Below are 14,463 nucleotides of genomic sequence, written 5' to 3'. Positions count from 1 at the left end.
ACACAGGGAGAACAATCAAGGAAAGAGGTGCATGTGTGGAGACAAGACCAGGAACAGGTGTAGACACACTCAGACAATTACTAGGCATACTCTGTATCTAGTGCATTTTCCACTGGGGACTATGGACTAGAGGGAAGCTAGGGCACAGGAGTAAGGGGGCTAGAGCATAAGGAACTAGGACAGGGACTGGAGTTGGACTAGGGAGGAAATTAGTGGGCTGGGGCTGGGAGGACAGAGACCGGGGCGGGAGCTTTTCCAGGAGACACAATAAAGTAGGTTGTTTATACACAAATAAAGTTTGATTTGATTAGGGGCCAAGCATGAAGTGCGAAGCCCCTATTGTAATTGATGGTATTATTAGGGCCCGGGCACTGGCGGTGCGAGGCCCTATTGAAATTGTAAGGATTATTCTCCTACCTTCTTCTCCCCAAACAAATGCCTTTTTGGCGGCCTTAACTTCAATGAAAACCCTTGAAACTTTGCATATCCGTCAGTCCCGGTGAAAATGTTGATATTTCATGGGTGACGGAAATGGGCGTGGCACAACGGCTCAAGGAAAATTTTAAACGGAAAGCCCCACCTTTCAGTTTGATGTAGGCAAACGAAATTCGGTGGGCATATGTAGTTCACCAAGACACACTAAAATGTCTCTTGGAGCTATACCCAACATCCAACAGGAAGTCAGCCATTTTGCTCTTAAAGTGCCATTGTTTCCTTGTTTTTACCATTTCCATGCCTCGTACTTTAACAAACTCCTCCTACAGATTTCATCTGATCAACTTCATATTCGGTCAGCTTTATCTTAAGACATTTGTGATCAAAATGAATTTTAAAAAAAAAAGTTTTCACCAAACACCCTTGCCGTGGCGCCCCGCCAAATTTTGACATTTCGCCATAAAACAGGAAGTCCTCATAACTCCTCCATACATTATCGGATTTGTCCTTCTTCTTCTTCTGTTGCGTTTCCGGCAGTGTAGACGCGTCGATGCGTACTGTATTACTGCCCTCCACCGGTCAGGAGTTGTACTGAGTACCTAAAGCAGCACTTCATATTCTATCATACAGTCCCGTGTTGTGCAGGAATTGTAGCACTGCTTCTGTGATCAGCTGGTGGTTCTCACTCAGGCCAAAGAAAGAATGAAGGGAGAATGAACAGACTCCTAATGCAGTCAGTGATCTGTACAAGGACTGTCTCTGCTCTCTGTACCGAGTACATTCCATAAAAACATGCTTCCCCACTATTCCAGCATGACCTGGGACCCAGCAGAACTTCACCTCACAGCTGGCCTACGCAATTCTATACAGAACAATCATTATGTCATGGATAAGATCGGGCCGTGCTTCTGATCTGCCCTCTCTTAATGCAGCTGCGGAATCTGAGCATATGAACACCCTGTCTGGTTGCACATCTTCAACCCACCACAAGGCCCAGAGGATAGCCAGCAATCCTGTCACAAAGACAGAGCTGCCGTTAGAGATACGCAGCCCTGATCGAAGGTCCAACTGTGCCACATAGACCCCAAACCCTGCCCTCCCACTCTCTGGATCCCTGGACCCATCTGTGAAAATCCCCAAATGTGTCACCATTTCACCCTTAAGAAATGTCTCTACCGTTACCGGGACCCCCTCCTTGTCTACCTCTTCTAAGGTCAGGTTAACGTCCCGCTCCTGCATTAACCAGAATGGCACCGGAGCCCAGGTCCTATGACTTGAAATTATTGAGTGCTCCATGCCCACCTCACCAGCCCACTGGTTAACAGTGTCAAAAAAAGATCTGTGTTCAGCCCCGCCCCCAGACTCCCATGACCCTTGCAACAAACATTTTGCGGGAAATGCTTGACCAGCACCGCGTCCAGTACTGCAGCCCTAACTTGAGTCGCCTTAGGGACAAGGGCATTTCGCCCATTTACACTAACAGAGCAGGCACCGGAGAGGTTCTAAACGAGTCTCAGTGCCCTAGCCTGGAGCACATCTAGTTTGCTAAGTTGTGACTTGGAGGCTGACCCATAAACAAAACACATAATCAATACTTGATCTTATCATTGCTTGATATATTAGATACATGGTCTCCCTGTCTGCCCCCCAGTCGCATCCAGCCAAACATCTCATAGTATTTAGCACTCTTTCACTCTTTTCCACCACCTTTGATATGTGACCTGCCCACGTTAGTCGTTCATCCATCCAGACGCCAAGGAATTAAAAAAAATTAACCCTCTCTAGAGGAGACCCATAAATACTCAGGTGAAGATTTGGGAGCTTCCTTTTAAAACCAAAGACAACATATTTCGATTTTGACGAGGAGATCTTAAGTCCCCACTTGTCTCCCCATTCCACTATAGAATTCAGGGCTCTCTGGGCCTGCTTTAAGATAAACCCGATATTCCTACCTCTTTTCCAAATGGCCCCGTCGTCAGCAAATAAGGACTGTCCAAACCCTCCTCCAATATTAGTAAATATATTGTTGATCATTACATTAAACAGGACTGGGCTGATAACACTTCCTTGCGGGGTGTCATTTTCTATCTCCACTGTCTTAGAGCCCCCCCCCCCCCCCCCCCCACTCTCACTTGAATTGTCCTCTTCCTCAAGAAGTCTGGGATCCAATTTAACATCCTGCCCCTAACTCCATAGTCATACAGCTTAATTAGCAGCCCCTCCTTCCATAAAGAGTCATAGGCTTTCTCAATATCCAAAAACACTCCTACAACGACCTCTTTATTCACAAATGCCTTCTTGATGTCTTGCTCAAGAACTGCCACTGACTCCATGCCAACCCTGAAGCCATTCTAAAACTCTGTAAAGAGACCCCTAGTTTCTAAGAAATACACTAATGCACTTTGCACGCTGTGCGCATGCGTGCTGGAGCACGTGGGGAAGCTATTTCGTTTCTAAAGACGTTTCTAAAGATCATATTACAGAGGCATGTGAAAAACCACAACAAGCCCTCGCTCTATGTAAGCACAACTAGCGATTCATAAAGACAGATTGATGAAAACAACCCTTTCGCGGCAAAAAATTGATTTTTTAGAAGCTGCATTCTCAGTGCCCCGTCCGCCGCCATTACATGGATATACTTGGCTTGCGCTGGATTTTAAATTTCTTCTACAGGCCTCCGAATTACACCAAAGTTATCTCGGTGAGTCAAACGTCTTATAATATGCCGTAAATAAGGTCCAGCGTCCAGGTTGTCAAAAACGAGCATTCTCCTTTAATGTCTCAAGCTACGGGGGAATGTCACCTCCGGGAAAAAGAGCACTGTCGTCAGAATCCATTGGAGAAGTTGCTCTCTCATTGGCGCGCGGGGAGACAGGACAGTGCCAAGCCTCGGACTGCATTCCTCCGAACCGATGTGATGACGTCCAGGTGCAGACGCATAATGTCTCATGTAAAGCACCTTGAATTGCCCTGTGGCTGAAATGTGCTATATAAATAAACTTGCCTTGCCTTGCCTTGCCTTGCACGCGCCAGAGAACACATTGGGTTGCAGTTGCACGTACTGCAACTTTAAAGTCATTCTTAAATTACAATGGATTCTATTAAATGTGATCTGAGAAGAGGAGTTAATCAGAGGGTATGGCTGTACTTCAATCATGTATTAACTTGCAGTGATAACTTTCACTGTTCTTATTTAATGTGTAACCTGCAGAGGGAACAATGATGAATAGGCAGTGGTGACTATTACATTAGGCTTGCCTGGCCTGAGGAAATTGCCTTTATCTTTCACGAAGGAATATGGAGCAGAGGAATGATTATAGGACAAAGTGATGATGAATGTTTGACATTGTTGGATTCTGGAATGAGTCGATGGAGGAGTCTCAATAGAAATGTATTTCTGTGTGTCATCCCCTTTAATGGTATGAAAACTCAGGCTGTATGGATTTGATTCGAAGGATGGCCGGCTACCAGAATTATATTTTACTTGTACTGTAAACCAATGACTATGGAGGGATTGAGTGGAAGGAAATAGGCAAGGTGAGACAAACATTTGAGACAAACTATTGAAATGCAGCCTGTAGTCTACATGACATGATACTTGTTGAGGAAAACTTGTGTGAGGAAAAGTAGCCTAATGCTGAGAAGTCCATTTGAATATTGTTGACATGATACTCAAGCAATCTATGCGTCTCCTCTCACCTGAAGAGATATTCAAATGTCTATCTGGTTGCTCTTCATAATAAAAACTCACAGATCAGTCACTGTGTTTCTAGTCAAAGATCCAATGAGGTTCTGTATCCCATTTCACATAGGCCTATTACATGTCTTTTGTTCCAAACAAAGACATTCAGACATTGAAAAAATATTTTTTGCATTAGTGATGCCATATCCAGCCATTGAAATGAGATAATACAGATACAATATGTTTGTCTATTAAATTAGGTTAAATGTCCCTTAACGTTTTCTATTGAGGTGTCACTCAAAAACAGAAATTGATAACTAGTAGCCTTATTTCAACACAGCCTAATTTGCGAAACAGAAACATTACACCTTTTTGTTTGACTGAACCAAGTTTGTTGATCCTCACCTGCTTTTGGATAATGGACTGAATTACATTATGGATTATTGATTGGATTATATTATGGATTATTGATCGGATTACATTATGGATGATAGACTTAAATATGTGAACATTTTGGAAAATGTATTATAGCCTATCTTTTAAATTTTTTGTTGCTTGTTTTAGTTTCAACTCTATATCCGTTATTGTGTGATGACAGATACAGTGTTCATAGCATCTCAGTTTACTCCTCAGTAGAATGACCGTGAATAGACTCCTTAATCTCTTGTGCCACCTTGTGGTGAGACTCTTTCTCTGTCTCACAGGGAGAGAAATTCTCTGAATATTGCCCCATGTGGCTTGCAACTCTTGTTGTAAATAATCTTTTTTAATTCCTTCCAATATGTGCTATGACTCACTTAATCAACATTTTGTCATTCCAAATAATTTGATTGTATTAAAATGTCATATAGCGTATAGTGTCCAGAGGAGAAAAGGATGCAGAAGACAACTCCTGTTATTTATGGGTTTCTTTATGTCTCTTGAAAAAACCAGGCCAGGTCCAGCCTGGCTTATGTGTGTTGGCTGGCTTGTTTCTGTGCGGGACTGGTAGGACGGTAATGTTTGATAAATAAAGATGGGTCTTGTCACCTGGACACATCAGTTCCAATGCTTCCAATGCTAATCCAGCACAATAAAAGTGGGATAGCCAGTTAGCTCATGGGCTCACAACAACTAGCAGCAGCTTCCATAACATTAATGGTAGCGGTCAGTGGCTAAAGCAGTTACACTGATGATAACATAGTCATCCCCACTGGGAACTCCGGTCTCCTGGGTGGGAGTCCAATGATATCACCACTACTCTACTTGTGCAGTGGAGATCGGCGGGTTGGTTTTGGTGTCCTTCTTCCAGTCCCTAGTGTGGGTTGGGGTTAGAATATGGGTTGGGGTTGGGACAGGATCTGATCTATAAGGCAAGGGGTAAAGGTTGGAGTGAAAGGATCAGGGGTCAGTGGAGTCTGGTGGGTCCTAGAACCGGGTAAGCCAGGACGCAAGATTACTTTTCGCAAGAACACCATAGAGTTTAGGGTTAAGGTTAGGGTTAGGGTGAGGGTCAGGTGTAGGGTTAGGTTTAGGTTTAGGTTTAGGTTTAGGTTTAGGTTTAGGTTTAGGTTTAGGTTTAGGGTTAGGGTTAAGGTTAGGGGTTAGGGTCTTCCTTAACCCTAAACTCAATGGTGTTATCGCTAAACTGGGTTGCGAAACGCGTAGACGCAGCCAGGACCAACAAAGCACGCACGCACGCTGGGGGGGGGTGCGCTGTCAAAGCCCTGATGGGTTTCACAACACCAGAAGGGCGCTGAGCATTGGCATTTATATGTAAAAACATACAGGAAAACTATAGTAGCCTAGGCTGCTGATGTTTTTTTAAACATATCAATAAAGGCCAATAATTTGAGAGCGAGCGAATAAGAGGGCAATATTTAGGCCGAAACAACCAAGCTTTTAGGGACACACTAAATAAACTACAGAGACATTAAGACAACAATGGCCAAGCACCACGAAGAGAATGACAGGACGATAAAATACACCCCCTTAGGACACAGCACTCAATAGCCTACTCCCCTACTTCACTAATCAGTGTTTAGGCTACTAGCCTACTAGGCTACTAGGTGTATTATCCCACCGCTCCAGGTCTTGATTTGGTCTTGATTTGATTTGGTCTTGACTTCCGTAAGATAGAATCATTTTATCTGGCCTACAATGTTAAGTGAATAACAAGCTAGTAAGACCGGTGTCAATGGACCGTAACGTGGACTGTATTTTCATGAGGACTGTAGGGGGCGACGGAGCACTAACAAAATGCTAAACACGGATGAAAATGAAGCGATATGGCAGAATACAAGATGCATTTAAGTCAAAAACAGTCTAAAAGTCGATTTCAGGCTTCCCCTTATGGTGTCAGAACGATGGCTTATGATCAAGTTTTCAAATCAAGTTTTATTTGGATTTGTATGGGTAAGCCAGGATTACCCTGCCTTATCGCCACTGGTAGGGGTACCAATAATTTGCAACACTTGGGACAATTTAATTGTTCCTATCAAAACGTAAACAACTATAATTCCGCACCAAAACGAAGTCCATTAGGCTACGGCACTTGTGCTCAAACACCACAACGCCTTTTATCAAACTGAAATAGCCCTGCCAGTGCTAACCATCTCTGGGCTACTGTATTTAACATAATAACATCGCATTCATAAGCCATCGTTCTGACACCATAAGGGGAAGCTTGTCAACGACATGCAACAACAGGTCCTTTAAAGTCCGAATTTCTGAGAAAAAAGTCAGAAATAACTTCTGAGCCTACAGAATTTCTGACTTTAAACTCAGAAGCTTAAAAAAAAAAACTCAGTTGTTGGCCCTAATGCTCTTCCGTACTAATCTCACTATCCAAGAGTTCTGGTAAACACTTTCTAAAACCTTCCCCTTCTCCACAGGTGCTGCAAGTGTGATGGAGGAAGCATGGGAGCACCAGAGTGTGGGGTCCATCCGGGGAGCTGGAGGATAGCTAAGGTAGCGATTCCTCTCAGTGTGGTTACTCTCTTCACTGCTTTATTAAACGGGTCAGTCATTCTTGTGATCCTGACCACCAAACAACTACAGATCCCAGCCAACTACCTGATCTGCTCCCTGGCAGTCACAGATCTCCTGCTCGCCATCTTGGTAATGCCGCTCAGCGTCCTCTACATCACCACAGAGAGGTGGCTTCTGGGAGGTGTAGTCTGTGAGGCCTGGCTGGCCATGGACATGGCCTGCTGCACCTGCTCCATCCTGCACTTGTGTGCCATCGCGCTGGACAGACACCGAGCTATCGCCAACGCCTTAGAGTACGCCTGCAAGAGAACCCCTCGAAATGCCGCCATCACGGTCACTATAGTATGGATCATCTCTATCCTCATCTCTGTGCCTCCTCTGTTCTGGAGGCACAGCCTTTATGACAGCGCCATTATCGGGGGAAACTACACTCGGTGTGTCAGAGAGCACAGTCACATTGGCTACACCATCTACTCCACCTTCGGGGCCTTCTACATCCCCCTGGCGCTCATCCTGGTCCTCTACTGGCGGATCTTCAGTGCAGCCAGGACACTGTACCGCCGACGCAGGCCCTCAGAGCCTCTCTGAGAGAGGGGAGATGAGGGTCGGAGCTTCCTGTGCGGCTGCAACTCTGCACAGTCCCCGTGCACGTTCGACCAGTCGACCTCCGACCCGGAGTTTCACAGCACGGAGCTCGGCAGACTCGGCTCCTCCGCCTCTGTGAGTCAGGCGGTGCAGGAGAGGATCCGCGAGAGGACCCAGATCCGCGTCTCCAGGGAGAGGAAGGCTGCCCGGGTCCTAGGGATCATCCTGGGGGCCTTTGTGCTCTGCTGGTTGCCCTTCTTCGTCAAGGAGCTGCTGGTGGGTCTGTGGGTACTGCAGCAGGCTTCGCCCCAGGTGTCTGATCTCCTCACCTGGTTAGGGTACATCAACTCACTCATCAACCCCCTGGTCTACACCAGCTTCAACCAGGACTTTAGGCAGGCTTTCCGAAAACTTTATGAAAAACTCAAGAGAAGAAAGTAGTGTTACTAGGGTGTGTGTGTGTTTAGATCTGGGTGGTGCCAAAGCTAAAATTCAAGAGAAAATGTTTGATGTTGTGTTGCCTTGCTCTGCTCTGATGAAGGTCTGACGACCAAAAGCTCAGCAACACTGAGGCCCTCTACAGGAAAGGACAGAGCAGATTGTTCTACCTTAGGACGCTCAGGTCCTTTGATGTGTGTAGCAGGCTGCGGATGTTCTACCAGTCTGTGGTAGCCAGCACACTGTTCTCTTTGCCGTGGCCTGCTGGGGAGGCCACACCAGGTCTGGGGAGACAAACAAGCTGAACAAGCCTGTGAGGAAGGCTTATTTATACAGATTATATGTGTGTGTGTGTGTGTGTGTGTGTATGTATGTTATATATGATATATGATTTATGCATACTGTATTTATTTCTTGTACTCTATTATGTACATTCTCTACCGTTTATTATTTACTCTAACCTATTCTGTACATTCTCACAGCTGAAACGTGGGTGGATATCTGTTTTATACTATTTTGGCTTCTTCTGTGTTTCTAGCAGCTTAGCTAAGATCCAGCCAGGTTGAGCGGTGGTCATCCTTCATTGTCTTTTTGAATAAAATTTGTTCTATTTGAAATGACGCGAGGCCCTATTGAAATTGTAAGGACTATTAGGGCCTGAGCACAAACGAACGAAATTCGGTGGGCATATGTAGTTCATCGAGACACACTAAAATGTCTCTTGGAGCTATACCCAACATCCAACAGGAAGTCAGCCATTTTGCTCTTAATGTGCCATTTTTTCCTTGTTTTTACCATTTCCATGCCTCGTACTTTAACAAACTCCTCCAACAGATTTCATCCCATCAACTTCATATTCGATCAGCTTCATCTTAAGACCTTTGTGATCAAAAGTTATCAAAAATGTAGTTTTAACCAAACACGCTTGCCGTGGCGCCCCACCAAATTTTGACATTTCGCCATAAAACAGGAAGTCCTCATAACTCCTCCATACATTATCCAATTTGTCCCATATATATTTAGCTTCTTGAAGGTTCTGTCCTGAACACATCTATGTGCAGGGTGCGATTTGTAAAAATAAAATAAAATTTCAAATAAAATTTAATGTCCAGAAATTTACACAGGAAGTCCGCCATTTTGCTAATTTCTGACATTTCCGTCCCTCGTACTTTAATGAACTCCTACAGATTTAATCCGATCGACTTCATACTCGGTCTACTTCATCTGAAGACCTTTCTGATTAAAAGTTATCAAAAAAAAAGTAAGTTTACTCAGGGGCGTAGGTTTGATTTGAGCTTTGGTAGGGACACACTGGGTTGTTGTTGTTTCACATAGTCTGGATTAAAACTGGGTGGTGGCCGAATCAGATTAATTTCCGTCGCCACTCGCCACTGATTGGGCAATGTGACAACGAATGACAAGGTTTATCCACAAAACCTACATCTGTTGAGTCAGACTATAATCTCACCTGTAACCCTGATGCATCTCCTGATCCTGCCTTTCTGCTGCTTTGACCACAAACAATTATAATGTCCATTTTTGTCTTCTTTTTTTCTGGTAGCATTTTGCCCTCCACTCACCATCTATCATAAAAGGGAAATAACTGACAATATCAAACTACTTGCAGACATGAAACACTCTTTTCCGTGTAGCCTACCGTCTATTCGGTGTAGCATATGAAATATGAACATAATTACGCTGGACTTTGACTATTGAACTGAATTGCATAAACAAACCAGACATCTACGTCTCGTTTGTTTAGCCTACTATGCAATTCAGTGGGCGAGTGAACCTAGCTAGTCATTGCTCAAACCTAGGAGTTTGCAACGGTTATACCAAAACTGATTTATTACTAGCTAAAGACAACTGTTATGACAACATTAAAGCACCTTATCTCTGCTTCAGCAAACGTTACGAGACCTAACTTATAGCTAATAGCAGGGGCAGGGGGAGGGGCAGGGGGAGGGGCAGGGGGAGGGGCAGGGCGAGGGAGGGAGGGAGGGAGGGGGGAAAAGTAGGCTACTGTACGTTGTTGATTGGATAGCTTGCTAAACGCAGCTCGCACGTTGTGAATGGTAATTGAAAACTACAGTTTTCAATCTGTATTATTTTTGGTAGGGACAATTCGTGTTGCCGTGGCTTTGGTATGGACATTTCCATAGCGTCCATAGGCTACCTAAAACTACGCCTATGCGTTTACTAAACACCCTTGCCGCGGCGAATTTTGACGTTTTGCTATAAAACAGGAAGTCCTCATAACTCCTCCATACATTATCCAATTTGTCCCATATTTCCATGTCATATTTCTCACGTTTCATGAAGGTTCTGTCCTGAACACATCTATGTGTCAGTATTGCGTCATACTTATAGCGCCACCTATTGGTGAAACAGGAAGTCCTCAAAACTCCTACATACTTTATCCCATGCTTTATCCAATTTGCACCAAATTGCTCACACTTCATGAAGGTCGTGTCCTGGACACATCTGTAGGTCAGTATTGAGTCATACTTATAGCGCCGCCTACAGGTCAAGCAGGAAGTCATCATAACTCCTACAGACATTGTCCGATTTACACAACATTTCTCACGATTCATCAAGGTACCGTCCTGAACACATGCGTCAGTATTGAGCATGGATGTATTATTATGCTTAGAGCGCCACCTACTGGTGACAGGAAGTTTCTCTCAGTACTGGACTAGCTAGCACACCCTTTAAAGGAGAATGCTCGTTTTTGACAACCTGGACCTTATTTACAGCATATTATAAGACGTTTGACTCACCGAGATAACTCTGGTGTAATTCGGAGGCCTGTAGAAGAAATTTAAAGTACAGCGCGAGCCAGTATATCCATGTAATGGCGGCGGACGGGGCACTGAGAATGCAGCTTCTAAAAAATCTATTTTCTGCCGCGAAACGGTTGTTTTCATCAATCTGTCTTTATGAATCGCTAGTTGTGCTTACATAGAGCGATGGCTTGTTGTGGTTTTTCACATGCCTCTGTAATATGATCTTTAGAAACGTCTTTAGAAACGAAATAGCTTCCCCACTTGCTCCAGCACGCATGCGCACAGCGCGCAGACTGGCTATTCTCCATTACGTCTGTAGGCTACACTCACGGCTCACATTCTCTACACTACGATCGGCTTGTTGGTGCCTGGAATATTATGTGCAATATGCCTGAATATTTATCAGATTTTGAGGATATAGAAGATGACTTAGAATATGATGGACGCCGATCGTAGCGTAGAGAATGTGAGCCGCGAGTGTAGCCTACTGGAGAATAGCCAGTTTGCACTGCTGCTCGCAGCCCAAGTTCTTATTATTTTTTCAATTGCAGGCAAACACCACAACAGTTAATAGCAAATAACTAAAGCTCTATCAAAATGAGTTCAACTGAGAACCCATTAAAGAGCGTTTAAAACAGTATGTACGATCATGATTACAATCATGTAAATACTGTACTGGACCATTGTAATTTGGATTACAACAAATACAGGTCTGGGAGTGAAAAAAAGCAATGACAGTTACAACATAAGCTAAAAAGCCCTTAAATCTCAGAGACTTATTGTGCCATCCTCCATGCCTATTGAGTTACATTAGTCTAATGCCAAGGCCTAGTCACCAACGCAACCAGGCTCACAAGAAGTAAAAACAACGCTAATTTGAAAGATATAGAGATAGTGAGAATGAATATTCATCCTTGACATTTAAAATCAGAGGTGAACAGATGAATACTCTTGTCGCAGACGAAGCATGTACTGTATCCATGCCCCAGGACATGAAAGGCACGTGTGTGCTGAAAAGTCATGGAAAGGGAAAGCAGAACAACTCCAAATGTAGTCATTGGGATTTTAAGTACTTTTAAAATGTTACATTCCACCTGTAAAACACTATGCCCTATAACAGTACACTTTGTGATCTCAGTGTAGCACTGTCCCAGAGGAATATATAGCATACAGTACAGAACTTTAGTGTAAGTGGCTATGAGAAACCTCATTCACTTAATTTCATGACAATCCAACTTTCTTGTATTGTCTCTTTCATGCCAATCACTATATTGTTTCTGTTTATGAGCCTAAATGAAAACAGTAAAACGAAGGCCCTCAAAGTTCATCATGGCTGTTAACAAAATATATAATTGGTTGACTAACAACTGACCATGAAATCTGATAATGCAACTTCCTCCTGACCTTTTCATGACATCATTACCATGGTTACCTGGAGGCAATCCATCTGTTTCCAGGATTATTGGTACTCAGTATGGAGGGATGAGGGGTGCGTGTTATGACATTTGAGGGTGCACGCAGTTCCTTCTTTAATTCAAGGGATTACCAGGCAGCTAAGTAGCCAATGAGCTAATTACTAACAACAATCGCTGATAAGGCTGGAGTTTTTTTTTTTTCTCATCCCGACAGAGCACATGGGCAGAGGGACACTGGTATAAAAATGCATGGATGGAGGCAGTGGCCTCTTCACTGAACTGTCTCCTGCTAAAGCACCAAGAAAGGTAATGTCCTTCATCTCAGAGTTTTTGTAGTCCTATACTGCAGCGGTGTATTTTTCACTTTTATGTGAGGTTTTAAATGGATGAGAAATATCTTAGATTATGCAATAAGGTCTGTGTTTCTGTTTTCTCAGGTTATCACCATGACCAAGATGTGCTCATTGAAATCAGCTGGATTGTCTCTTGTCATCTTGACAGTACTGCTTTACATTGCAGATTCCTACCCAGACAGTGACATGACAAACAGTAAGTTAAAGTCGCACAGAAACGGACGTTTGAGATCATCTAACTTCCTTAGTTTGACGGAAGTCTTTTTTGCTTTGCTTTTTTCATTTCTGTGCGACTTTAACAGACTCCAAATGAACAGTGTCTCTATGTCATGAAAATAGACAGTCTTTGTTGATGGTTCACATCTAGGGTGAAATTTAACAGCTGATTGCTTTCAAGATAAACTAGAAGCAAGCATGTCTCAGTGTATCGTATTGCAGTAATATAGAGTTGAGATCTTTTACACTAGCAAGGCTGAGGCAGCATGGCATACTATCTTTATTTCCTTATACAAATTTGCCATGCATGACATCTAGAATGTTGATGACTGTTCATCCAAAATTCTGTTTCTAAATTCTATGTTTTTATCTTCATAGTGGGCTGTGAGGAATGCAAACTGAAGAAGAATTTTGGCTTCTCGAACATATTGAAACAACAAATCTTCCAGTGCGTGGGCTGTTGCTTCTCCAGAGCTTATCCCACACCTCTCAGGTCCAAGAACAACATGCTCGTTCCCAAGAACATCACCTCTGAGGCCACATGCTGCGTTTCAAAAGACAGCCACCCGGTAAGGATCAGTTTTGATCTCACAATATGACAGTGTGGGGGGTGTAGTGTAAAGTACAAACCCTCTTTGCAAGACAAATCCAAATGATTGCTGTAGAATCCCTGTCAATTTGATAAAATAGCTTACCTCTGGAATACAATTATCCTATTGTAACTTATTTCCTGTGGAATCACTTTCTTTCAATTGTAATTGTAATTTTGTATCATCCCACCATATACCATCCTATATGACATGAGTGGCAGTATGAAAATGACCATGCAGTGATTGTACAACTGAGACACTGTCTCACTCTCAACCCACCCAATCCCCATCTCCTCCTCTCAGGTGCCTTTCTACGAGTTCGTAAGGAACCACACAGAATGCCACTGCAGCACCTGCTACTATCACAAGTCACCATGAACCAGAGAACAACAACGGAGACCTCCACATAGTAGCTCAGTTTGGTGTCTTAGGAAAAATCATGAACTAATAAAGACAAAAATGGTTGCGACAGTGACAATATTCCTAACACTCATACATGTGTTTTTGTGATTATAATAATAGACTAACGCTATAGTGTACTATGTTGCTAAAGTCGAGGTAAACTAAACTCTGAAAATTGAAATTCAATAAAATGCTAAATACATGCAGATTTAGTTTTGACATTATTTCATATGTACAGTAGGCTATCATTGTGTTGTGTAACGTATGACAGTATCACATTGAGTGACACTGTCACATCATGCTGTGTAACACATAATGTTGTGTAACATTACTGTAATGTAGGCTAATATCAACCTGATTGATCCCTCAACCTGACCTAACATTATGGATAATACTAGTCTATCATTTCACAGTGTATTTTTTGAACCAACTCACAATTATACACCTGCAAAGGGGTTGACACTGTGAATAAACTCATACATTAAGACATACATTAATTTAATCATAGCTTACAGATAGATTTACCTTCTGATTAGCATGTGTCATTGTAAGGTCATTGATGCTTTGTTGACATCAAAGGAAGTGGAGCAG

At 43.2% G+C, this 14,463-nt stretch overlaps 1 protein-coding gene and 1 pseudogene across 2 annotated transcripts; both read left to right on the top strand.

Annotated features, from left to right (window-relative positions):
* The first annotated feature begins 7,015 nt into the window (after positions 1 to 7,015).
* LOC311319478 (5-hydroxytryptamine receptor 1E-like) lies at positions 7,016 to 8,113 on the top strand (annotated as a pseudogene). The gene has a single exon. The product of its transcript is annotated as a 5-hydroxytryptamine receptor 1E-like (transcript).
* A 4,653-nt stretch (positions 8,114 to 12,766) lies between these two features.
* On the top strand, positions 12,767 to 13,848 carry cga (glycoprotein hormones, alpha polypeptide; the record flags this gene model as incomplete). Its single annotated transcript, XM_084451038.1, has 3 exons — positions 12,767 to 12,860; positions 13,259 to 13,449; positions 13,774 to 13,848. The coding sequence occupies 3 exons, from the start codon at positions 12,767 to 12,769 to the stop codon at positions 13,846 to 13,848; spliced, it is 360 nt and encodes a 119-aa protein (XP_084307164.1).
* Positions 13,849 to 14,463: the final 615 nt, after the last annotated feature.

The sequence above is a fragment of the Borostomias antarcticus genome (assembly GCF_949987555.1).
Source record: "Borostomias antarcticus genome assembly, chromosome: 16".
NCBI lineage: Eukaryota > Metazoa > Chordata > Actinopteri > Stomiiformes > Stomiidae > Borostomias > Borostomias antarcticus.
This window is presented reverse-complemented; position numbering and strand designations above follow the sequence as displayed.